A 24082-nucleotide genomic window follows, 5' to 3' on the forward strand; every position below is an offset into this window, starting at 1 on the left:
TAAGACAATTGAGACTTAGTTTATTCCACATTTACCTTGAAACTCCCTTGATGGCACAGTACAGAGCTGTATAGAAAACTCAATGACAGAGGGCCCCGCAGGACCGCGCGGGCCTGTGGGAAACCAGCCCGCCCCATACCAGTGACGAACAGCCATCAGACCACTGGGTTTACTGGCTCCACTGCAGCTCGTGGATAAGAATGAATAAACTTCATTTGCGTGTTTACATTTCAGCAGAGAACAGCATCAAGAATCACCTTTCGGCAAACAGGTTCCTCAGCACATTTTGCTTCACTGAATTTTGGTTTGCACTCCTGTCTCCACCTTTCCTGTGGACAGGCTGCAACCTAAGAGAAGACTCTACTGTGAAAAGGCTGTAATCAGGTAGGCGAGCTGGCAAGGGTGCCTGTCCTTTCCTTGACCAGCTGCAGTTGTTAGAGCCATGGTTTCACAGTCCTGCACTTGGAAAGCGCCTTGCTCATGTTTGCACAGAAGGGTGCAAAGTCACAGCTTCGGGAAGCCAAGAAGTCATGTGACCCATCCTTCATCGGGACAATTACACTTAAGCCTTTCCAGGAGGTTCTTTATCTTCTTTTGGAGGAGGGGAGGGAACAGATTGGGTAACATCCTAGGGCGCATCTGACCTTTGTCAACGGGGCCTTGTTTTAATGATTACCATTATAGAGAGGGGGTTGGTTTACTCTGAACATCAGATTCCTTACCTGTGAAATGAGGAGGCTTCTTAAGCTGGGTTATTACAAGAGTGTGAATAGAGACTAACACATGGTAAAGCAGCAGTAACACTAACCTCCTACTGCAGTTTAAGCACCTGAATCCTTTTTTTGATATGTGCAGTGACATTTGATAAATATGAAATGCACAATTCATTGAGAACCACTCCCATAGCAATCTTTATATTCATTCCTTAACTCCTTTACACAGAATCTCTTGTTGACCTATTGACTATTCTTTACTATGATTTAATGAATAAAAGAAAAAGCAGCTTAAGAACTAATTATGACTTCAAAAGTGTCATTTACAAAATATTAAGGAACATTCATCGTAGCATGGCACAGTACAATCACCCAGAGTTAACTAGTGGAGAGTTTGACAAAGCAAAAAAAAAAACAAAAAAAAAAACCAAACAAACCCAAAACAAACAAAAAAAGATTCACAAAAGTCTAATGTTTTTGGAAAACAATGCCATCAATCTGTCTCAAGATTTGAGTTCATCTAATATTGAGTCAAAGGTCCATGCAGTTGTGGTTAGTCTTCTCACCCTTAAGAGTGAGTGGCCTATAGATTTCGTTAAGATTTTGTTAATTGTGCATGTCCTATAATCTGGAAACACCAGCTGCATCTGTAACCAGTGCTAGATTTAATAAATGTAATACTGTCACCAGCCTAACCAGAGCAGGTATTAGAACTGAACTATATAATTGATTGATCCACCTGAGAAAGTTCTCAGGTCTCTCCTTCAGCATAATACTGTTTGCTGTTAAACTAAGTACCATCTGATCTGCTAATTCGTGACAAAAAGCATTAAAGATCCTCAGACTCTGGGATTTTGGTCGATTTCTTGTGCAGAAATTCCAATGAAAATGCTGTTGGAGAAACAGGTCTTGATTCCGGAATATGCTCCATTCTGTATTTTTCGATGTATGGTGCAGCTACTTCCCAAACCTGAAATGCAAGAACAAAACAAAGTCAAAGTGTTGACAACATTGTTTTCACATGCCATTAAACATCAACTTCATGTGAAGTCAAAACATTATCAACCTGACTAGATAACACAGCAGCTGTTTGCTTGCTTTTATTATAAGCCATTTGACACATGATCTGTCAATGAGTCTTTGGTTGCTTTAACAGCTTTTAAAATACAAAGTCCAAAATGTTTCTAAAGTTACCATGAAGGTTTTCAGCTGCTTACTCTTCTAAAGCAAAACAAGCCAGGAAACAAACGAAACCTAGAGAATTCAGTGTGGATGGAATTAAGGAAAGCCGCTCAAGGATGGGACTGTGTGTTTTCTAAGGCGAGCCTTAAATGATAAGAGGCAGTGGATTTCCTCTTTGCTCTCTTTCCATGCCACACGCCCTCTGTTCTCTGGACCCTTGCTACTCAGAACGTGGCCCCGGACCAGCAGCGTCAGCATCGCTTGGGACAAGTCAGAATGTCAGCCCCTCTGCAGACCTACTGAATCCCAACCTGCATTTTAACAAGAGCCCCTAGAAATTCACGTGCACTTTACAGTTGGAGAAGCACTGTTTCACAGCCTTGTTTAGTGTTTACCTCCACCCACCAACCTATTCCCTTTCAAGCATAACATCTTCTCAAACTAAAGTCCGGCTTTTGGTTTATATTATAGCTGCTTTTTATCTGGTTGCCGCTGACGGGGAAGGAGCATTTCCTATTCTTTTGTATTACCTTAGAAAATGTATTCTTTCAAAAGCTAACCTCGTTGAAAAGATATCTGCACCCCCAGGTTCACTGCACTATTTACAATAGCCAAGGCACGGAAGAAACCTAAGTGTCCATCAATGGATGAATGATACAGAAATTGTGAGATACACACACACACACACACACACACACACACACACACACACACACACACACACACTGGAATTTTATTCAGCCATAAAAAAAGAAGGAGCTCTTGCCATTTGTAACAACATGGATGGATCTTGAGGGCATCATGTTAAGTGAAATAAATCAGACAGAGAAAGACAAATATCATACGATCTCACTTATACGTGGAATCTAAAAAAAAAAAGAGTTCATAGATGCAGAGAACAGATTGGTGGTTGCCAGAGGCGGGGGTTGGGGGGAGTGGGTGGAGGGGGTCAGAAGGTACAAAATTCCACTTATAACGTAAACAAATCCTGGAGATGTCATATACAGCTTGGTGACTATAGTTAATAATACTGCACTGTATATTTGAAAGTTGCTGTGGTGACCATTTTGCAATATATACAAATGTCAAATCATTATATTGCAGACTAATATAATGATATATGTCAATCATATTTCAATTTAAAAAAAGGCTGAGCTCTTACACACCTCTCTTGTAGCACCAAGGTTGGCAGCAAGCAAGGGAATTCTTGTAGCACCAAAGTTGGCAGCAAGCAAGGGAATTGCCCTCAAAGGGTACAGGGAACACTTAGAAATGACAGGGGTGAAGGTCAAAGGAAAAAAATTGTTCCCCAAGAGCAGCGCAATGGTTCCAGGGGAAAATCAAGCAATTCTAGGGAACATGATACCTACAAATTAAAGGCTTAAAGGCTTAAAGGCTTAAAGAACTTTAAAACTATGTTTTAAAAACGAGTCCGCATTCTAGGCATCTGTCCCTATCAGATGCATCTGCAGTCAATGTAGCCAGAGAGAAGAAGCAATAAAGAGACCCAGTATCTCACCCAGTGTGATGGGGCAGGACACACCAGTGCACTAGACACATCCAGATCCCTTTGAATAAAAACTCGGGAAATTTGTTTTCTCTTCAGGTCTATGCAGTCACTGAACCAGGTGGTGGTGGTGGTGATAGCATTACAGAAAGAGAATGTATCTTTAATAAGAGAGAACCTTCTTGATGGGGAGGAATCCATGAACCTTTCATCTCATTTTCTCCCCACAAATACTTGTCCCCAAATTCCATTTAAAATTCATCCCAGCTTCTAATCCTTAGATAGTCCATGTTTGGGTGCAACATGGGACACTTAAGAGTGTATCGAATAGTTTTCTTAGTGACCTTGAAAGTTGCATGAGTACCTTTTGGTTCACTTCCAAGGAACAGCCAGGAAGCAAAAGAATATGAATGTTTCTCCACTCTCCACTCCCACTTTGCTTTCCCACAACGACCCCAAACTAAGAACTAAGCCAAGTAGCCAATTTACCTTCTGCTCTATGAGCAGTCTGTGCGCTGCCTCGATGTCCGGGGCCATGAAGCGATCTTTTATCCAGGGCCTGCAGAGACAGCACATCAAACCATGAGCCAACGTTAACTGCTGCCAGGGTTCAAAGTTCTAAAACAGTGTCACTTTCCAGGAATCTGTTTGACTTTACCTTACAACGGAGCGCACCAGGTCGTAGACCTTCTCCAGTGGAGTGGTAGTTTTCAAAGGGCGTAGAAACTCTATCCCTTGGCAGGCTGCAAGAAGCTCGATAGCCAGCACTGAAACAAGGAAGGACGAGGGGATGGCTGATTAGAGTCTGACTTCATGCTTGAGGGATATAAATCCCATGCAAGCTGACGGCCATCGCCAGCCAACTAACAGATGGTTGGTTCTCCCAGTCTATGGGTAGAATGAAGATCCCTTGGTATTTGGTTACCATCTTAAATGTGCTTTTCTAACCTCTTGGCTGCATCTTTAATGGTGAGAAGGGGAGGACTATCCAGGTAAATCAGCTTTCCCCTTCTCCCCTCAGCTGATCAAGATGGATGACCTGTTTCCTATTTCCACCTTTGTGTAAATTTTAATTTGTTTTCAGTCTTGCTGTTCCCTATAGCCTGAAATACCTGGCAGATAGACTTTCATCAAAGGATTGAAGGAGCCAGTGAATGAGCAGATGAGTCTTTGGTTGCCCTGGAACTAATTCTCCAATGTCTGTTTCAAACCTTCAAACTTAAAGGCTCCCAAATCCACTAAAACTGAAATTCTAGCCATTGGCATCTTGCCAACTTTAAGTTTCTTACTAAAACAATCTTTACATTGTCTTTTCCTAGCTATGAACACTTGAGGAATGTACCATACCTTGAGATCCACTCTGAATATTGAAATCTAAATCTCTCTGCATTTGATACAGTCTAATGAAGAATTTTTTATAGAAATATAATTCAAAATTAAACCACTTTGGGTTCTGTTATTTGCCAAGAAGATAATTTAGAAGCTTAGAGGCCACTTAAGTGGTCTCTTGTTCAGGCCACTTAAGTGGTTAACCAAAATGGAGTATTAAAAACATTTGACTTCTTGTCTTAAAATTTATAAAGCACATTCCAAGCTCTGGTGAGTACAGACAGGTCACGATGGGAGAGGATGAAGTTACAGAATCCATTAGGACCTGGAAGAAACTTCACATTTTCTAGTCCAGTCCCCTCACTTTACACGTAAGGAACTGGAAACTTTGAGAAGTAAAGCATCTTATTAAATAAATGCTTATACTTATTTCATAGAGCTGGAGCTCAAGATCAGAACTGGCTAATCTTCCTGATTTGCCTTCACCCACATGACACAAACCTGGCCTCTTGGTTGGAGAAATGTGAGTAGGAAAATGGCAGATTTTGCTAGTGCATATAACAGACAGCTTCTTAGGTGGGTTTGCAAGATAAACGTGAAACATGTCAGGAAAACCTTGAGTAACCATCTCTCAGCATTCTGTTAACTGCTCTTTGTTGCTATTCACAACCATAAGTTCTCCCTGATGCCATCAGATGGGATTTAAAAACCACACACTTCACTGATACAGATGCAAAGGGTTCAGTGTATCTTGATTTACCTGGATTTTTAAAAATACGATTCTCATTTATTTTGAAATAAGCTGATATTCAGTGGCCTAATAACCACCTTCACCCTTCCCTTCCAAAAATTTAAATACACTTAAAATATCCTAAGAATCATGGAAACACCTTCTAGTTTCCCATGAATATTTTCTTCACCTTAACAGAGTATGAGTCACATGAACTAAAACGATCCTGAGCAAATAAGCAATAGTTCTACTTAGATATATTGCAAGGATGTTCTTAAAGTTTTCAAAACTGACGCTATTCATTTTATCAACATCTGAGGCTAATGTATACCTGTGTCCCTTTCACTAAGAAAAGACTGCTTCTCCTGACCTTACATCCCCTTCCTTCCCACCTCCCCACCATCCCCTGGCCTTGACTGATGTCTGTGCTTGGGCTTCAGACTCCCTCTCACTCCAGATCTTTTTTGGACCTCCGCGGGGCATGCGGATCTTAGCTCCCCAGCCAGGGGGATGAACCCACGCCCCCTGCAGTGGAAGCGCACAGTCTTAACCCCTGGACTTCCACGGAAGTCCCCACACTGGGTTTTTTAAGCTGCTCCCTTTGAAAAGTTTTCCCTCCTTCCTCCAGTGGGCTGGTAACATTTCAGGTCTTCTTTTCCCCTGAGTGCAGCCGCCTCTCTGTTCCTGGTGTTCTTCTCACCTGACCTCCTGCAGCCGTCAGCTGCCTCCACGTAGAGAACTGTCCTTCATCATCCATCCCAGTTCTTTCCTGAGTGTGGGCATCTGTACATCATTACGACGCATCCCAGAACAATTTATTTTGTGCACACACATCCCCTTTCCTTATTAAATACTGCTCTCCTCTTCCCAGTTAGCTGGCCCTATTCGTTTCAGGTCTTAATCTTAAACACTCCTTTGGAAATGCCTTTTCTCATCCCTTCAGACTAGGTCAGGTTCAGTTATAGCCTCCTATAACTCAATTCTTTAGTCAGAATTTTGTTAAGTGCTACAAAGAGTTGCCAAGTTGTTGTTCAATGTCTTCCTCTTTAGGTAGACTCTGATTTCCAAGAGGGCAGAGAATACCTCATTCACCATTTAATCCACTGTGCTCAGTGATACATGCCTTTCCACCGGAACCAGGCCGGATAGGGAGGAGAAGGGAGTGATAGTAAAGGGTACAAGGTTTCTTTCTGGGATGATAAACATGTTCTAGAGTTGATTGGGGTGTTGACTCACAACTCTGAGTATATTCACAACTCTACTAAAACCCACTGAATTGTACAATTTAGATGGGTGAATTGTATGGTATATGAATTATATGTCAACAGAGCTGTTACCAAAAAAAGAATACTCAACTCTCTCACATTTATCTTAAAATAGAGGTATTCTTTTGTCAGCCAACTGCTTCCAATACAGTAGCAAAAATTTAGGAATTTAGAGAACAATGCCTAAAGGAAGGCAGTTTCTCTTTAAGAAACCAAGCAAGCAGTGATTAAGAAGGCTGGAAGAGGTTGACTCAACACGGCTCCACCTATGAACTCTCTTTGCTGAAAAGGCTGGGTCTAAATCTCGTCAAGTCTTTAGGATCAACGGCAACACACAAGAAATGATGGGACAGAGAACAAAAGTACCACCACAAGGAAGCTCACAGGTAAATCCAGAATGTCAGTCTCTGTCAGAAAACTGACGTGGTTTTTTAACTAGTCAATGGCATGAATTAAAAAAAAAGGGAGAGGGGACTGTTGTAGTTGAGATAATTTGGGAAAATTTGAATTTGTACTCGATGATACCAAGACTTATTGTTGATTTTTGTTGGATGTGATAATGGCATCATGGTGGATAAGAAAGTGTTTGTATTTGAGAGAGAAAGTATGCCGGAAGAAAACACGACAACAGGGATTTGCTTGAAAATAATTTGGGAAAAGTAACAAAAAAAACCAAAACAAAACAAAAAAGAAGCAAATGTGTTAACTGTTGAATTAGAGTGAGGCATATGAAGGTTCCTGGTACTAATCTCTCCACTTCTGAATATGTTTTAAAATTTTCATATAAAAAAAAAAAGCCAGCTGATGAACTGGCTTAGCCAGCAGGTGTGGTTCTTAATCTTCACGGAGCATCAGAACCACCTGGAGGGCTTGCTAAACCCAGCTTGTTCTGCTGTCTTTCCTAGGGTCTCTGATTCAGCAGGTCTGGGACAGGCCCTGAGTTCCCAGGCGATGCTGATACTGCCGGTGGGGATCCCCCTCTGAGGACCACTGGCGTCTGGTTTATCAGGGAGGCCTGCATCCCGGCCTGGCTGGGGTTACCTTGCTCCACGTGCTCAATGACCCTGAGGGCTTTCCTTGCTGCCCATCCTCCCATGGAGACATGGTCCTCCGTGGCAGCACTGGTGGAGAGAGAGTCCACGGACGAGGGGTGGCATAGAGCCTTGTTCTCAGAAACTGCAAGAGGCCAGAGAAGTTAAGTTAGGGACATACATACGTTCCTAATAGAAAAATTGCCAAAATGACACATGGCTTCCCAAAGTGCTCCTCAGTGTGGGATACCCTCTCCAGGAGCTCTTGGTCGTTATCAAAGCACCAGATGGTCCAAAGTTACTTTGGGAAAAGGAAGAAGGTTGGGTTTTGTTTTTTTTTTCCCCAAAGTGAGAAGGACTCTAAAACTCTAGTGAGTTCTGAGATAAGACCGGGATGGGAACCCTCATATTACAAAGCCAAGTTGTAAACACTAGAAGCATTTATCATGACAGGGAGACTCGGAGTAAAAAAGGTGATGGTCATTTCCAGGTATTGGAGGACAATCTGGTTATGTCACCAGAGGAGGCGGGATCAGAATTCAGGCGTGGCGTTTGGGGATTGAGGCTGGACCCACAGATCTTCAGCAAGAGAAGATTTACAGTTGAGACTGTTCAGTGATGACGTAAGTGGATGTACTGGGTTTAAGCAAGGGCTTGATGACTGCGGGGATGTCTTGGGGAGGTGGGGGGAAGTCTAGAGTTGGCCTAGGTTGCTGTCTCTCAAACTTTATCGTGCAAATGAATCACTGGCTCTTGTTAAAAGTGCAAATGTTGAGTTTTACATGGGGCCTGATATTCTGCTGTTCTAACAAATTGCCGGTGATGGCTGTATTTTTGGCCAGAGGACCACACCTTAAGTAGCAAGAACCTAGATTACAGAGTTCCTTCTCCCCAGCTTCAGAAGCTGGGAAAGGTCACACACAAAGAGTTTTTTCCCCTCTTTTTTTGAACTTTGAGAGCAGCTCTGAGTGAAGCTGCAGTTCTTCTCTACGCTATAGGGGATCCTGAGATAATATACTATAAACTATGGTGATCCACTCATCCTGGTTTGCCCAGAACTTTCAGGTTTCAGCACCGCGAGTCCTGGGCCCCTGAACCTGCTATGCGGATCACCTGGTTTGGTGGGGCTTGTTCAGAAACGTAACCTACAAGTGGCCAAAAAAAGAAAACCACCAGTTTTATTACAATGAAAGCAAGCTGAGCAACTTCAGATGACAGCTAGGGCAGCTAAACACATTCAAACGAGGCTTCCCAAATTCATAACGCTTCTCTGAAAATCAATTACCACCCCCCATGTTAATGTGAGAAGTTGCTGCCCCTTAGAGGGATATTTTAGTAAGGAGGTGAGTGAGTAAATAGAAAATACTGGACAGAAAATGAACTCAGTGGCTCTTTGTTGGCTGTGTGGAGTCTTAGTGTGAGACTTAACTGAGGAAGGGGTGAGTAGTAATAGTAACAACAACTAATATTAATTTAGTGCTCATGACACTCCAGGCACAGTTCTAAGGCATTCCACGCATTCATTAATTTAATCCTCAAAACAGCCCCGTTGGGTAAATTTATCACCCCCATTTTACACAGGAGTAAACTGAGGGTCAACAGGATTAAGAGATTTGCTCCATATCATGCTGCTGGTAAATGGGCAGAGCTGGGATTCGGACCCAGAGTCTATGCTCTTATGAACCACTATGCTATCCTGCCTCTTGGGTACATTTGCCAGAAAAAATACCGGATGCCCAGTTAAATTAGAATTTCAGATTAAAAAAACAATTTTTTAGTACCAGATAATATGCTGAATAATTCAAATTTAACTGGGCAGCCTGCATTTCTATTTGTTAAATTGGGCAACCATATTTTAGGATTAAGTATTGATTAAAAAGAGATCCTCATTAATTGAAGTGAGAGCACAGATTTGCAAGCCAAAATGCCTGGGTCTGAATTCTGCTTTATTTCTTACTAGCCGTGCAATATTGAGTAGGTCACTTAACTTCTTGGATCTTCAAGTATTCATCTTTGAAATGGAGGAAATAATAGTACCTGCCTCTTGGTATTGTTTGACGATTGAGTAAATATAAGTGAAGCCCTTTGCACTTCCTTTGTGCCAGGCTCTATTCCGATGTTACTTCTCTGTCCCTTACAGTCTTGAGTCAGAAATCTGCTATATTAAAGCTCAATTTTCATAGAGGGCATCTTGCTTCTTATAAGCATTTTTGCATGTCGTAGTCACATCCTTATGTTTTTAGTGGTTGGTATGTCTTATGGAATGTATCCAAACTTTAATCATCTGGATCAGTTCAAGTTTCACCAGTAGCTATAAACATCTTTTGCCTTTTTCCTTCTGATAATCTTCAAATTGAGATTAGTGAAAAAACTACAAAGATGAAGTTCACATGTGATGTCACATTGCTTCCTACAGAGAAATCGTGGAAACCTCCTTATTTACAACCTCATTAGTGTGTTATTATGTTTCAGTATAATGTTGCCTAGGTTTTATATTTTTTTCTCTAACCCTGTTGCATTTGTATTGAGGATGCACATGGAGGTGGTGAAAACGTTAGATCTCAAAGACAAAACGTGACACTTTTAGGTAAAATGGAAAGGCCTTTAGGTGGATAGGCTTGCATTCTGGGCAAAGTGCAGTGTCCTTACCCAGGGCTGCAGCCGTGCAGTGGGCTATCATGAATCCAGAGTTCAGACCACCTTCAGCCACTAGGAAGGCAGGCAGCTCACTGAGGGAGGGGTTGCAGAGCCTTTCAATTCTTCTTTCACTAATTGCAGCAAGTTCATGGACGCCAATGGCCAAATAGTCCAGGGCCTGAAAGAGTGTCTCAATTCAGTTGGCCTATATTAGAATATGCTTTCAGGGTCAGGAGCAATTCTAAAAAGCTTACTTTGGCTGGATATTCACCATGGAAGTTTCCTCCAGAAACAGTCTCTCCCCTGCTGGCAAAGACCATCTTTCAAAATAGGTTAAGGCTTTCACATAACACTTGGTGATCACTTCAAGTATAACACTTTCCCCAATTGCTCATTTCTAACATTGAGGTGGTAGCCCTTGTACAAAGGTAGGGTGGAGAGAAGGAGAGTCTTTCCACAGGCAGGTGTTGACATGAAGAGGTACAAAGGTAAACAAAACAAAACAAAAACCTTAAAGATGATTGTGTCCACCCAACTGGGGGGTCAAAGAAACATGAAGCATGAAATGATGTTTTCTCTTGGGATGAGAGATCCTCAAGCACCATAACATTACTAATCTGGTGGTCAGTTACTTGCCTTCAAAAAGTTTATAACCTGAAACTAAGAACAGAGATCAGGACACCAGTTTAAAAGCAAATTCTGTTTCTTCAATGGGCACTGCGAGCTTGTGCTTCATCGAAGAACCTGCTGAATGGAAGATTTTGCTGATGAGCAACCACCAAATTGTTGGAACAATCAATTCTGGGAAAACTTTCAAACCTTCTACTCACTGATCCTGTGCCAGTGTTCACAGCAAATGGCGGCCGAGAGGTCATTGCAAACCCACTTAAGTCAGTGGCAACTTTGGACTCACCGAACATTAATACTCTCAGGGATCATTCCACTCCATCATGTATTTTACTTAAGTCAACAGGAACCCTGACAAAGGCAGCAAAAGACTTTCCAAAGAGCTAATTTTCACCTACTGGACTAAAGACTATTCACAACCTATTAACTAGGAACTCACTCTGTGTAGGAAAGGTTCTGACTTCCAAAGAGGTAGAGGTGCATGTGTTACTTAACAAGTTTGGAATTACCCTTTTCTGTGCATATAACTGTGAGCCTCTTAGGCCTAGCTCCTGCCCTTTTCCATGGACCCACCCCCAACGACAGGCCTTGGTCTTCTCTCCATTCTCTGAATCCTTATAGCAAGTGATCTCTGCACCAATTTACAACTTAAACAACATCTATCATTCTCTAGTTGTTCCAAATTTGTTTGTTGGCTACTAAGTTATAGCAATTAGAAGTTAACTCCTATAATATCCAGCAACTATGTAATAGATGGTCTATATATGCAACAGAAGATTGAGAAAAATATTCTTTCGGGTAACACCAGTATTGCTGGAGAACTCCCAAATATTAGCCAACTGGAAATTCATCAACAATTAAGAATCTTTCTCTGAGAAAGTAAAGGACTTTTGGCTGAAATTTTTGCTGAGGCAAGTGGTGGGGGGAAGAATTTAGCAGGGAATGATCCTCCCTCCCTTGGCCAGTAACTTAACGGTATTTTTGTTTATTTGTTTTGCTTTTTATTACTCCATAAGATACCCTTTCAAGTCTAAATTATGTAAGTGTAGAATGGATACCTCTGCTCTACAGTGCAAGAAATAAGAGATGAGAGAAGAATGCATAGAGTTCATGAAAACTACTTCTCCATTTGGGGGTGGCTGGTGTTGAGGAGGGTTAGTGAGTTGAGGGGTATTTAGCTTGGGTCTGACTTAACTGTAAAACAACCTGAGAGGACATAAAACGCACATCCTGAAGTAAGCTTGTCAGAGAAGGCACATTGAAAAGGTCTAGTGAGAAACCTTATACAGCTGCTCTCTGCTAGCCCGGGCTGTGCAAGGCTTTTAGGGCTACTTTCTCCAATGGTAAGAACTGAGGCAGATGTGGGGTAGGAGAAATAGATTCCTAAGAAATAGATTCCTAAATGGTCTTCAAAGGCAGTATTGTCTCTGTGAAGACTTTGCCTGTGTGCCTCCTGACCGATCACATCGACTTCTGGGGGGAACTAAGCCATCACAGAACCTTCCATAGCAAAAACAAGATGCCGCTGAGATACCCACACCGTGAAGGAAAAGAAGGGCTCCATCCTTGAGAGATGGAAGCATTGTTACTCTTCTTTGTACAAATATGGGAACACTGATTTGAGTAAACTCCATGTCAGAAATAAACTCAGGATGAGGAAAGCCATAACTCTTTGATCAATACTTAGGTAAGTGTTAAAAGGTTGCCTCTGTTTAGTGCACCATGGTATCACTAGCCCTAGGAAGCCTCACATGAATGCCATCCTACCCAGGGTCTCTACAATCACACTTGTGATGTAGATCTTCATCCTTCTACCAACAACCTCAGCAGTGGGTTTTAGGGCAGATGTCTTCGTGAAACCCTGCAGCCAATGTTGGAAATACCCCCTTTAATCTTTCATCTGTCAGTTTTGGAAGCACAGCACGTTAGACTCCGAACCTGAGACTAGGTTCACAGACCTGCCTCTGCCGCTTACCAGCTCGGCTCTAGAGCAAGGCATTTAACCTCGGAGCCCAAGTACTTAGTCTATGAAACGGAGCAACAGAGAGGCTACACAAAACGATCACTTAGATCTTAAAATGACCAGCTGGAATTCTATAATCACAGCTTAGTAAACCATCAAAAGATACAGGATTATCTGTTGCACTGTTAATTTCTGTGGTAATGATGTTCTTCGCAAATGCTATTGTGTCGTTCACCACACCATGGATCTAAAAGACAAGATCAAATGAGCTAATACATGGAAGACACTGATAATGGTCCCTGTCACATAGGCTGATATTCTTATTAGAATAGCAAGAACATTTAAACTGGGATTTATTCTTACTGTAGAGCTAATTTGGCAATTCTTCCCCATAGGTGTTTTCAGTCTAGCTAAGCTAGAACAGAACTTGCTGAGAACAAGGAAAACAGGGTATTTATGCTAGGGAGGACTCTTTAGTACCCTACGGATTGGAACTTGGTACAACCTGAAATATTGTTTCACTCTTGAGATGCGTGTTAGTATGTCACTTAACTAATTGCCATTTGCAAATGAGTTGGAACATCTGCAATATAGGTTGCCTCATGCCAACCCAGTTCATCTGCATTTTATATTTAAAGTTACGACTCACAGATTCATTTATAATGGTTTATGTTTGCCTATTAAATGCAGATAAGATCTAACCATGGATATGCCCTTGAATTGTGGTTAGATTTTCCCATGAACGTTCCTGGCAGGCTGGTTCTAGTTCTATCTAACAGGTAGAGCCAGTAAAACTCCATTAACTGGTTAGGATGATGCTATTACTAAGAATTTTTTAAAGTTAGGGCACTAAACCAAAACAACAAGCTGTCCGTTGGACTTCTCTACATGGGGGTTGAGCAAAGTAATTCAAAGGGAAACAAGCAGCTTACCATAAAGAACAGAAACTTTACGATAATTGGAAAGTGGAAGTATTACATATACATCATTTTTAATAGAGGCAGTAAAGAAATCTGGATTACCACTGACCATTACATGACTTTCTAACACCTTCCTCTCTTTCTATTCCCCACCCCGACAAACTGGGGGAAAGAATAGAAACTTGTTGGCTTTTTTGTTTACCTGTGGACAGCAGCGCAAGGTGTAAGCATCCTGAACACGATCACAGAACCTGTGACTTTCTGTGGAAAAGATACAGGGATGGCAGGGGGCATGTTAGCAGTTCTTTCCAATTATTTCCAAAAGCAAATAAGCTCATTCACATAGGCACGCCCAGACCTGCTATTTCAGATGGGTGGTGATCTGAGTCCAAGAGGGACCGAAACCGAAAAGCGACTTCAACTTGCCCACGATGAGGGCGAACAGCGTGAATGTCTAGAATTGATGAAAGCGGAAAAGTCTGAGCAATTCTTATATTGAATGAACTACCATTGCTGGCACAGAACCATCCACTGTGCTGACACAGCCCTCAAAAGTCCAGGGGTCCTTAACCATCACTCAGGATTAGAAACGTAACTCCAAAAGCAAGATTTTCCTTATGGACTTTATTCTTTCTACTTTAAGTATCTGAGGGCAAACTATGTGTTGAGATCTCTGGGAATTCAACTCAAGACACTGGGCCTACCCTAAAAAAGTTTAGGCTCATAATGGAAGGGAGCTCAATAGTGTCCTAATTTAGCTAAGTCATTTTTTAGACAGTTTTTTTTGGTCCTACTACATATAAGAGTAGGGAGTCTTTCCAAGTCATTACTTTCTAGAAAAGCTACCACTTCTACAATTTTTCTCTCCCGATTTTCAAATGGGGATCAGCACTAATCCTACTCTAGTTCTCAAATCCTGCCCATAAATTCTTAAGACAACATGTAGTTTGATGGGAGTCAGAGCTGGTGATCTGGGGCAGGTCACTTAACCCTCTGAGTCAGCGTTTGTCTGTGAAACATGGTCGTTTCAAGGGTCAAGTGTGACGTAACTTAGATGAAGCTGCAGCAGTCCTACGAAGGCACAGGCACTTGGATTTTCTTCTTCCCTACCATCTACCCCCACCACTCCCGTGTCTGAACACCTTGACCAGCCTCCCCTCCCCCCCTGCACCCGAGCTCTGCCTGAATGAATAGCAAACCAACGGAAGAGCCATACTGACCAGTATCGAAGGCTTTGGTGGTGCCCTTCAACACCTCAAGGGTCAAGGACGCCACTATGTCAGCCTGTCGAGCAATGGCACTGGCTCTCTCCACAGCTTCACAGCCCAGGGAGGTGATCATCTGCGTCCCGTTGATGAGCGCCAGACCCTTTGTGGAAGGGGAGAGAAGTTTTCTAATGCTGTTTGTTGTAACAAGTGTATGTGCAAGTTGATTTCATATCTTTTGCTTTCATAAGAGAAAAGTTAGCCTGCCAGGTGAATGATGTCGCTCCATGGTTTCTAAAGTGCAGGGCAGTAATGCTTATTTAAGTATGCAAGGATGAAGTGCCATCATCTGTGAAATCATTAGTATAAATCTAGCAAATGGAGTAGCTGTTAAGTATCCCCGTCATTAAGGCAGCAGTGGTGCTCCAATGTAGATGGCGTAGCAAATCTTTAGCTCTTAATTATGCTGCATTTCTTCTTCAACTTCTCATCATTATAGACAAGACACCTTGAAAAATTTCTGGTCTGAGACTCTTGGCTTAGAGCATCCCAAGGGATGTTGGCTTACAGCATCTCTTAGGGGTCCTTAGAGATCCCGATTTGAAGTTTAAGTTCTTCTGTAAGAGAACCCCTAAGCATCTGTGGCCTGAAGAGTCTTTTCAGTGCTTACGGCAGAGCCCTTTCTTCAGTGCCCAACTTAAGCAAACATGGAAGCTATGTTTATTTTAAGAAACCAGTGAGGCTGATATTAAGACTGAAAATAGCTATTAAGTAAAGATTTGTTAAAACGAACAAATTTTCCTTGAGTCTCCTTACCTCTTTTGGCTTCAAAACAATTGGTTTCAATCCATGAGCTGCCAGGACCTGTAGAATGATTTAAAGGGTAAAAATGGGTATCAAATGAAATACCAGCATATTTCTAATTTCATGTGGAATCCAATAAAAGATTTTTTAAGCCCAAAGGTCTGTCTTATAAAAGATTAGACCTACGTGAATTGGTTCTGTTTATCTTCGCTGGTCTATTCTCTAGTTCTGTTCTTTAGTCTGCAAGCAGACTTAGCTTTTGAGTAATTTTTGTACCTACATCAGGGGTTAGTGTCTACAAAATCAACCCTGAATGTTGGTTTCTAGGTCCTTTGCATTCAGTTTCCACTTTAGTGATTCACTTTTTTTTTTTACTGCTGCTTCCTGAGCAGATGCACATCCAGATGCAGGTGCGCTAAGGCTGAGCTCCAAACTCTGTCCACATTCCCTGGCCTCCAGAGCTTGACCTAAAAGTCCTCCACCCTCGTCCCACTTGTCTGAACACTAGCAGAACCTCAGAGCAGGGCTTCTCACTTGTATGGCAAATGTGTGAGCACCAGTGAAGAGGGCCTTATGGGCCCAAGAGATGGACACAGAATCCTGAGGAGAAATGGGCAGAATGATCTTCCCCTGAAATAAAAGACGTGAAAGCAATCACTAGGTTAAGATCCCTCTAGGGAAGAAGGAAGACACAGAGGTAGGACCACTGACTCTGTTAATTTCACAAGCTTATTAGAATATCTATCACATGATTAACTCTGTCCCAGGAGTGGGGCTGAGGGTAGGAAAAATGGAGACAGACAAGCTCAAGGGCAAACACAGACATAGTATGTTAAGTGTAACAGGAGGTAGGAAGTGGGTAAGGTTCCGTGGAAAATAATCACATAAGATGCTGGGAGGGCACAAAGGAGGGGCAAAAGGGAGTTGACGGGGTGGGCCTGTAGAGAAAAGAACCAGAAGAGCAGAGATGGAAGTTTCTCAGAGGACTTAATCAGAAGCAGGAACAGAAGAATGGACATGGCCGGTCCCTCTGCCTAGGACACAGGGCACTCCAGCTGCAGGCCACCTCTCGCTTCTGTGATGTACAGTGTTGGTGGGGAAGGATTTGGCTGGGGGGTGTGGATATGACAAGCAAGACTCTTGTAAGCCACTTTAATTTTAGACATCATCCTGAGGACAGTGAGAAGCATTACACGTTTTGGCCAGGACACGCTTGGATTTGCTGTGTGAAGTTGGTTGTGGGAACACTGTACATAGAGAAATAATCAAGATCAGTCTGCACAGAAGGAAGGTGATCTGGAACCCGAACCCCCGAAGGACTATCTGTTCCCTTAACTTCTTCCTCCTTGGTCCTCTGCCCCTTCAGTTACTGTTAGGGAACCTCCCGGAAAGAGATCAGAGACGACACTTCAAACAATTCTTTGGGCTGCTCTGATGAATTTGGAGATGAATGAAGAAAACATTAAAGCTTTATCAAAAACAAGCCTTTCGGATTGGCCACCAGATGAGAGCTTTGGGGGGAAGGGGGGAGTGGAACCTCCTTTCCAGAGGTTATAAGTCAGTGCTATGATCCACAGCTCTGTACCTATTAGACCAGCAAGTAAATAAACCTGCAACAGCATGTGACCTCCTGGATAGGCACTGGAAATGTTTTAGATGCAGAATAAATTCCCGCAATTAACACTGGCTGCTGTACCTTTTTACCAAGGTGATCACCAAGTCCAGAAGGCTGACAGTTGCATATGGAAGCTAAGAGCCTTGCCTAGTTTGACATCTGTACTGTGCTACGGCTGAGCTCCTGACTCTGTCCACACTTCTAAGCTTCAGTTGTCACAGCCATAGGATAGGGATAACAGTGGCTCCCTTGTTGGGCTGCTGTAAGGATGGAGTGCTAGAAAGCATGCAAGTACACCTGGTGTCCAGCCTCGGGAAATTACTGCAGGTGGAAGCTGTTATTAAAATCTTACGTATTTAGCGTCAGCCCAGCCACTCTTCGGAGACCACATCTTCCCTTCCCCAATTAGCCCAAGAGCAAGATGAGAGAGTGGGGCAAGGTCTCCACTGGCACCAACAGTTCCTTTCTCTGGAACATAGGGCAGGCAGGAGGCTGGGAGAGAAGGAGGCACCGGTTACTTCAAGAGCACTTCATTCAGGCCATCCTCGCTTTAGGGAAAGACAATTCCTCAAGCACAACTAATGCTTAAGGGACCTGGCTGAGCTGCTATAGAAAGAAAAAGGAGAGGGGGAGAAAGAGAGAGAGAAAGGCAGGGAAGAGAGAAAGAAAGGAGGGAAGGAAGGAGGACCCTCCCGGGAGCAAAGCTTTCTCTGTAAGCCACTTTAAGTTTAGACTTTATCCTAAGGACAACGGGAAGCGTTATAGGTTTTAGCCAGGACACGCTCGGATATGCTGTGTGAAGGGGGCGGGAGAACACTGTACATAAAGAATTAAGGTCAGACTGCATGGAAGAAAGGTGATCTGGAACCCGTACCCCCATAATGACTACCTCTTCCCTTAACTTCTTCCTTCTCCTTGGTCCTCTGCCCCTTTGTTTACTGTTACTGTGCATGTTCTAATCTGACCTAGAAATTTCTAGAAATTCTAGCAATGTATCTTAAAGATGTGATCAGGAGCTAGCTGTTATTCTTTGCTGCCTTATTTCTAAGAACATAAAGTTTAAAATGATCCAAATAGGAAATTAAGAGACTTTCATAGGACTGATTGGTGTATGTAGCCATTAAAAACTATTGGAGAATGTTTGAAAACATTATATAATGTAAATGTTTACATTAGAAAAGTAATACAGGGACTTCCCCGGTGGTCCAGTGGTTAAGACTTCACTTTCCAATTCAGGGGGTGCAGGTTCGATCCCTGGTTGGGGAACTAAGATCCCCCATGCCTCGCCGCCAAAAAACCAAAACATAAAACAGAAGCAATATTGTAACAAATTCAATAAAGACTTAAAAAAAATACATTAAAAAAAAGTAATACAAATTGTTCTAGAAAGATAAGGTGCACCAGGGTTTTAACAGGGGTTCTCTGGGGAAGTAAAGTCATAGTCAATTTGCTCTCTTCTCTTCTGCCCAATTCCTGGTCACCCAGTCTGCCACCTCACCAGCACTTATACATGGACGTGTACTGTTTTGGAGGAAATTCCCATTAAGTTACTCAAAAAGGAGGCTACATTTCCAAGGTAAACTCAGACTACTGATAGCAGTTTTTTTCCAACTGCTACGTAATGTCAGTAAGATAAAGCAGTGCCACCCACAGGTCAGCTTCCAGGTCATAGTTCACCCTGCGGAATTCTCAGAACTCTAGGACACAGAGGTACCCTGGGCTCACCCATAAAGCACAGGTGGATTCACGGCTGAAGTTGCACTATCTGGGATTTTAGGCTTATAGTCGGGCAGACTGGGTGGGAGTAGAAATAGGTGTTGAATCACTGCTGGTTGGTTCAGCACAGCCTTGTATACTATATATTGTTCATTCCATTGCTATTCACTGATTGGCATATCATATTTATAGGTCACTTGTGCCTATAGCACAGAAAATCTAGCATGTGTTTTGCTCTATGTGACTGCCCAGCCCTGCTTTTCCTCCCACTCCTTCACCCCAAAGAGTCCCCAAGTTTCCACTGACCTAGAATGTTTATCCTTATTTGTGGGAAGGGACAATGGCCTCCCACGCATGTCAAATCTCATCTCCACACTAGAATTATCCCAAGAAGCAAGCTCCGAAGAGTTGAGCTGCCTCCTATCTTGGCGCTAGACAGCTTCCTGATCACAAGCAAGCCTTTCATCTGCATATTTCTCTTCTACCTTTGTAAGAGGCTGAATTTCAGTTTTTCAAGTCTGGCTATCCCACCCCCTGGGGAGCATGAAGATTTCAGATTCCCAGGCACCAACCAGAACTACTGAATCGGTCTTTGGGGTGGACAACCAGGAATCGTTATGTTTCCCAGATGATTTGATGCAACTTCTCTAACCACATTTAAACACCACTGAATCCAAGGTTCTCTCCAGCCCTGAACTTAAGGCCAGACTCAAGGGGCTTGTTCTAGTCTTAAAGATGCCAAATGCTAAGTGAAGGCTGATAGAGAATGGGTGAAAGTCCACAGGAGTAAGAGTCTCTGCCTCACTCCTACCTTGCACCCCCATCTAGCTAACCTCCTTCTTGCCAAGCTCATTTTCCACTCATCTCCATTAGTTTATGTCTTCTCTTCTCACCAATTTCTCACCACCCCGTCAATCAAGTCTACCTGTGGTACACACACAGCCTCATCGGAGGGTCAGTTGGGTATCTGTTGCATTACCATTAAATACTTCGATAACTTGTTTGAGAGTCTCCAGGGAAATGCCACTGTATCCTTTGGCCAAGACATTGACCCTTAAAGCCAAGAGCATCCGACATCTCTCAGGGATTAGTGGTTTCCCAACACCTACAAAACAGAATTGAAGTTTTCTCCAAGAAAAACAAAAGCTTTTCCTTCTCCCAGCCGTCTCCATCTCAAATTTCTCTCCACGTCTTGGCTCAGATAGTTGCACTGCTTTCTCTCCTGATTGTCTTGCTTCTTCAAGTCTCATCTTCCAGACAGATATGAGAATCCAGTTTTGCCTTCTCACTTCCCCTTCTTGGAAGCGTCAGTGAACGCCCCGCCCTCCTCAATACCCTTAGAATAGCGTCCGGACTCCTCCGCACAAGCTCTCTTGCAGTCTGATGGGATTCTTGACAGACTTTCCCATCTCACCTTGTCCCGAACTACTCCTCCCTGAGTTCCAGCCTTAATTTCGTGTCCCCGACTGCATCACCCTCTTGGCACGATGGTATTCACGCTCCCATCCCAACCCCATCCTTTCACCTGGCCCATTCCTTTTTCTGAGATTCAGCTGAAAGGTGGTCTTGTCTGATGCTTTCTGCTTCCCCCCTCTCCATCCCCCGGCAGCAGAATTGGCACCTACTCCTTGGGATCCGCTAGCTTCTGGACGCTGTTAAAGGATGCCTGACACTGTGCTACACAGTCATCCGGGTATTGGTTCCAGGGCCCCCAACCCAACCCCCCTGCAGACACCAAAATCCCCAGATGTTCAAGTTCCTTATATAAAGTGATGTAGTACAGTCGGCCCTCAGCATCTGCGGGTTCCTAATCTGTGGATTCAGCCAACATCCCAGGCTGGTTGAATCTGGGAATGCAGAACCCGGAGATACCGAGGACCGACTGCACTTCATTCAAGTCAAACAAGATCTAGGAGGCCCTGAATGTTTGGAGTGAGTTACCTGAAGAATGTGAACGTACTAGGTTGACCTGGAGCTCCCTGGAAGAGAAAGAAAAAAAAAACCCTCTTAGATACCTCACCGTGAAAATGTTCCCTCAGCTGGGAACATAGTTAAATCTTTGGAGGGACAGAATAGGCATGATAGGGCAATGGAAGAAACCAGCAAGTCTGTGTTTTCTATGTCAACTCATGTGTGAGTTAATCCGAGCCTCACCCTCCTTATTTGTAAATTGGGGCAAATGTTAATTATTTCTGTTGTTGAAAGAAATCTCCAAAATGAGAATAGTTGGCATGTGACTGTGTGTGTGTTTGGTGGGGAGGAATCAAACTTACTCTAGTTTACTGACAGGAATTACAGTTCTGGCAAATTTCCCAAAACCTGTAGTAATGCCGTAAACAACTAGAATAAAAACCAGACGTTATACAATTAGACACAGGCGGCATTTTTTTAAGCCTATAAAAAGAACTGCGTAATACAAAGAGAAAAGGATACCAGTTTTTTCTTTCACGATGCTTTCTATGACTTCCCTGGAGTTCTGCACCTTCTTTTCAGCAGTGGGGGTGAGCTAGGAAAACATTGGTCAGAGCTGAATATGTCAAAGATTTACACGTGCCGCGAAAAAAGTCAGAGGATGTCCTTCCCCTCCCTCCAGCATACCTTGATTTTGTAGTGTCCCTTGCCCAAGCTGACCAGATCCTCTGTGGTCAGGCTGTCCCCATCTAAGGCAATGTACTGCACAAAAGAAGGGAATCTCCGTGAGTGCAAACAGCTTAGTCGCTCAAACAAAAGAGTAGGGAAGCCTGAAGCAGAATTAAGCTCTGACACGTCAGAGATTTTATCACTACTATCAAACACTAATGTGCTAGTTACAAAGACAGCTTGCTGAAGAGGAGGTTCAGGAAGGAAAATTAGAAGTGGAAAAGCATAATGCCTTTCCCTGTTACACAGAGCTGGATAAAGCCCCGTCCTCACTGATGATGCTTGGTCATAAATTTTGCTAGCCCTCCCCCTCCTTAAATGAGGGGTGGGGCGACTTAATTTTCTTAAAAAAAGGAAGTGGTTTGAAACTTACCTTTTCGGGTTCCCGGTATTTGCTGTATCTGTTGCCAGGTAAAGGAAGATACTGGGTAGTGTGGAAAAGCCCCAGCCCCATCATTGGCAACAGTAGCCCCCAGAGCAGACCAACAAGCCTGCAGAAAAGGATACAGGTAAACTCCTTCTGGTTGCGATGGAATGAAGTCGGAAGACATGGCATCCCCTTCTATAACTGAAACAAGAGTGCAAGAGAGACCCCTTAGGGATCACAGTGGAGAGCCACTTTTGGCGTTACTGGTAAACCAAGAAAAGGGCTCTTCAATTGCCTTCGAAATTCTACAGAAATGGCTGCTTTAAAACGACTTCTCATGCTTTTAAATTTACAAAGGAGGAGAGCAAAAGGCAGAGATGTAGGTGCCAGGCATGCATGAAAGGGTTTAAGTGAAAGTTCAAGATCCAACCCCACCTCCATCCCCATCACCGGCTTTATTTTGTTTTAAATCTATTGTTTCAATATTTAATATTTTAAATATATTTAATATTTAAATCTATGTGTTTTAATATTTGATAGTTTCGTTAAACAAAATAGATTTAATTTTGTTTTAAATCTATGCTACTGGCCTCCAGTCTGGTGAGGTTCTTTTGAAGGGCAAAGGGATTTTCAAAATGATTCAGTAACTGCAAAAGGCTTCAGCCCTGCGGTCTTGAGTTCAAATCTAGTCTTTGCTACTAGTAAGAAGTCTCCTCCTTTCCGAGTCGGCTGCCTCGTTGTAAAAGGTGGATAAGACTCCTGCCTTCCTCGCAGGGGTGTGCGAGAATCCCACCCCCGTCCCCCCCCCCCCAATTGGGGAGGACAAGGGACCGTCCCTCCCGGGAATGCCCGGCCGAGTGATTCGCACCCCTCCCCTCCGGCCACTCACCCACTTCCACGAACTCGTTGTCCTCCAGGGCCACCTCCAGCGGGTCCTCGTGGTCCAGCAGGCCCAGGCCCTTGCAGCGGCGCACGAGGAAGCTGACGTTGTCCACCGAGGCGAAGCCACCATTGTCTGGCTTGTTCTTGATGTACCTCCGTACGGCCTCCCGGCCCAGCCAGCCCACCGTGAGCTGCGCATCCTGGCAGGGCACCGCCAGCCACTCTCCGCGCACGTGCACCGTATACCTGGGCATGGTCGTCCGCTGGCGACAGTCACCAGGAGGGGAGAGTTTTATCCGGGAATGACTACCGACGTGTGGTTGATAGGGAGAAGTGGGATGGGCTTTCAAAACACGCCCCCTCCCTCGCCTTTACTCATTCACGCATTGGACAAATATTTATTGAGCGCCCCACGGTGTCCCTTTGATATTTTTGCAGCTGAGCGAGGGGCAGGAGAGCGGGATGCAGGCCACCTTTCCACCCGTCCAGGTCTGCTGCCAGCAAGGCCTGGCTTCTCCCGCCCTCGGGTCCTAGAGCCAGCCGACCCTGCTGCTGGCCCTGTCTCCGCAGGGGCCCTGATTCCTCCCTCCCCTGGTTTCTGTCTGCGTTCTCCTCCAATAAGGGCAGCTTATAAACACCATGTTCCTGTCTTTATCTGGAATTACTCAACTGTAAAATGCTCTTCACTGGCCAACTGTGACACCAGGGAGTGTGGCAATCTTCATCCATTTGTTTATTCCCAAATACGTGTTGAGCAACTCCGCCCTTACCACTATGAAGGTTTTCCGAAGCTGTCCCTCCACAAAGGGAGAGGGCAAGGCCAGAGGTCATTTTCACAACTAAAGGTCACCATTTGGGTGACAGCCACCTCGGCTTGGACTCCAGCTCCACCGCTTATTAGCCTGGAGCAGTAAGTTATTGATTAGCCTCTGTTTCCTCATCAAAAGGC

At 43.6% G+C, this 24082-nt stretch overlaps 1 protein-coding gene across 1 annotated transcript; it reads right to left on the reverse strand.

Annotated features, from left to right (window-relative positions):
* HAL (histidine ammonia-lyase) lies at positions 1 to 23663 on the reverse strand. Its single transcript, XM_036865183.1, has 20 exons — positions 23141 to 23663; positions 22392 to 22452; positions 22258 to 22285; positions 21843 to 21917; positions 21678 to 21750; positions 21518 to 21584; positions 21186 to 21223; positions 20224 to 20349; positions 17881 to 18020; positions 15926 to 15973; positions 15125 to 15272; positions 14263 to 14358; positions 14107 to 14165; positions 13151 to 13231; positions 10649 to 10714; positions 10407 to 10572; positions 7768 to 7902; positions 4061 to 4169; positions 3892 to 3961; positions 1 to 1683 (listed from the first exon to the last, which is right to left on the reverse strand). The coding sequence occupies exons 1-20, from the start codon at positions 23385 to 23387 to the stop codon at positions 1543 to 1545; spliced, it is 1974 nt and encodes a 657-aa protein (XP_036721078.1). The 5' UTR covers positions 23388 to 23663; the 3' UTR covers positions 1 to 1542.
* Positions 23664 to 24082: the final 419 nt, after the last annotated feature.

The sequence above is a fragment of the Balaenoptera musculus genome, chromosome 10 (genome assembly GCF_009873245.2).
Source record: "Balaenoptera musculus isolate JJ_BM4_2016_0621 chromosome 10, mBalMus1.pri.v3, whole genome shotgun sequence".
NCBI lineage: Eukaryota > Metazoa > Chordata > Mammalia > Artiodactyla > Balaenopteridae > Balaenoptera > Balaenoptera musculus.

Excerpts from the sequence above, each read along its gene's own strand:
- HAL (XM_036865183.1), bottom strand. The coding sequence starts at position 23,387 with ATGCCCAGGTATACGGTGCACGTGCGCGGAGAGTGGCTGGCGGTGCCC. Across the intron at positions 15,273-15,925 it reads TTGTTTTGAAGCCAAAAGAG|GGTCTGGCGCTCATCAACGG; the intron begins GTAAGGAGACTC and ends CCTTCCACAAAG. Across the intron at positions 4,170-7,767 it reads CATTGAGCACGTGGAGCAAG|TGCTGGCTATCGAGCTTCTT; the intron begins GTAACCCCAGCC and ends TCCTTGTTTCAG.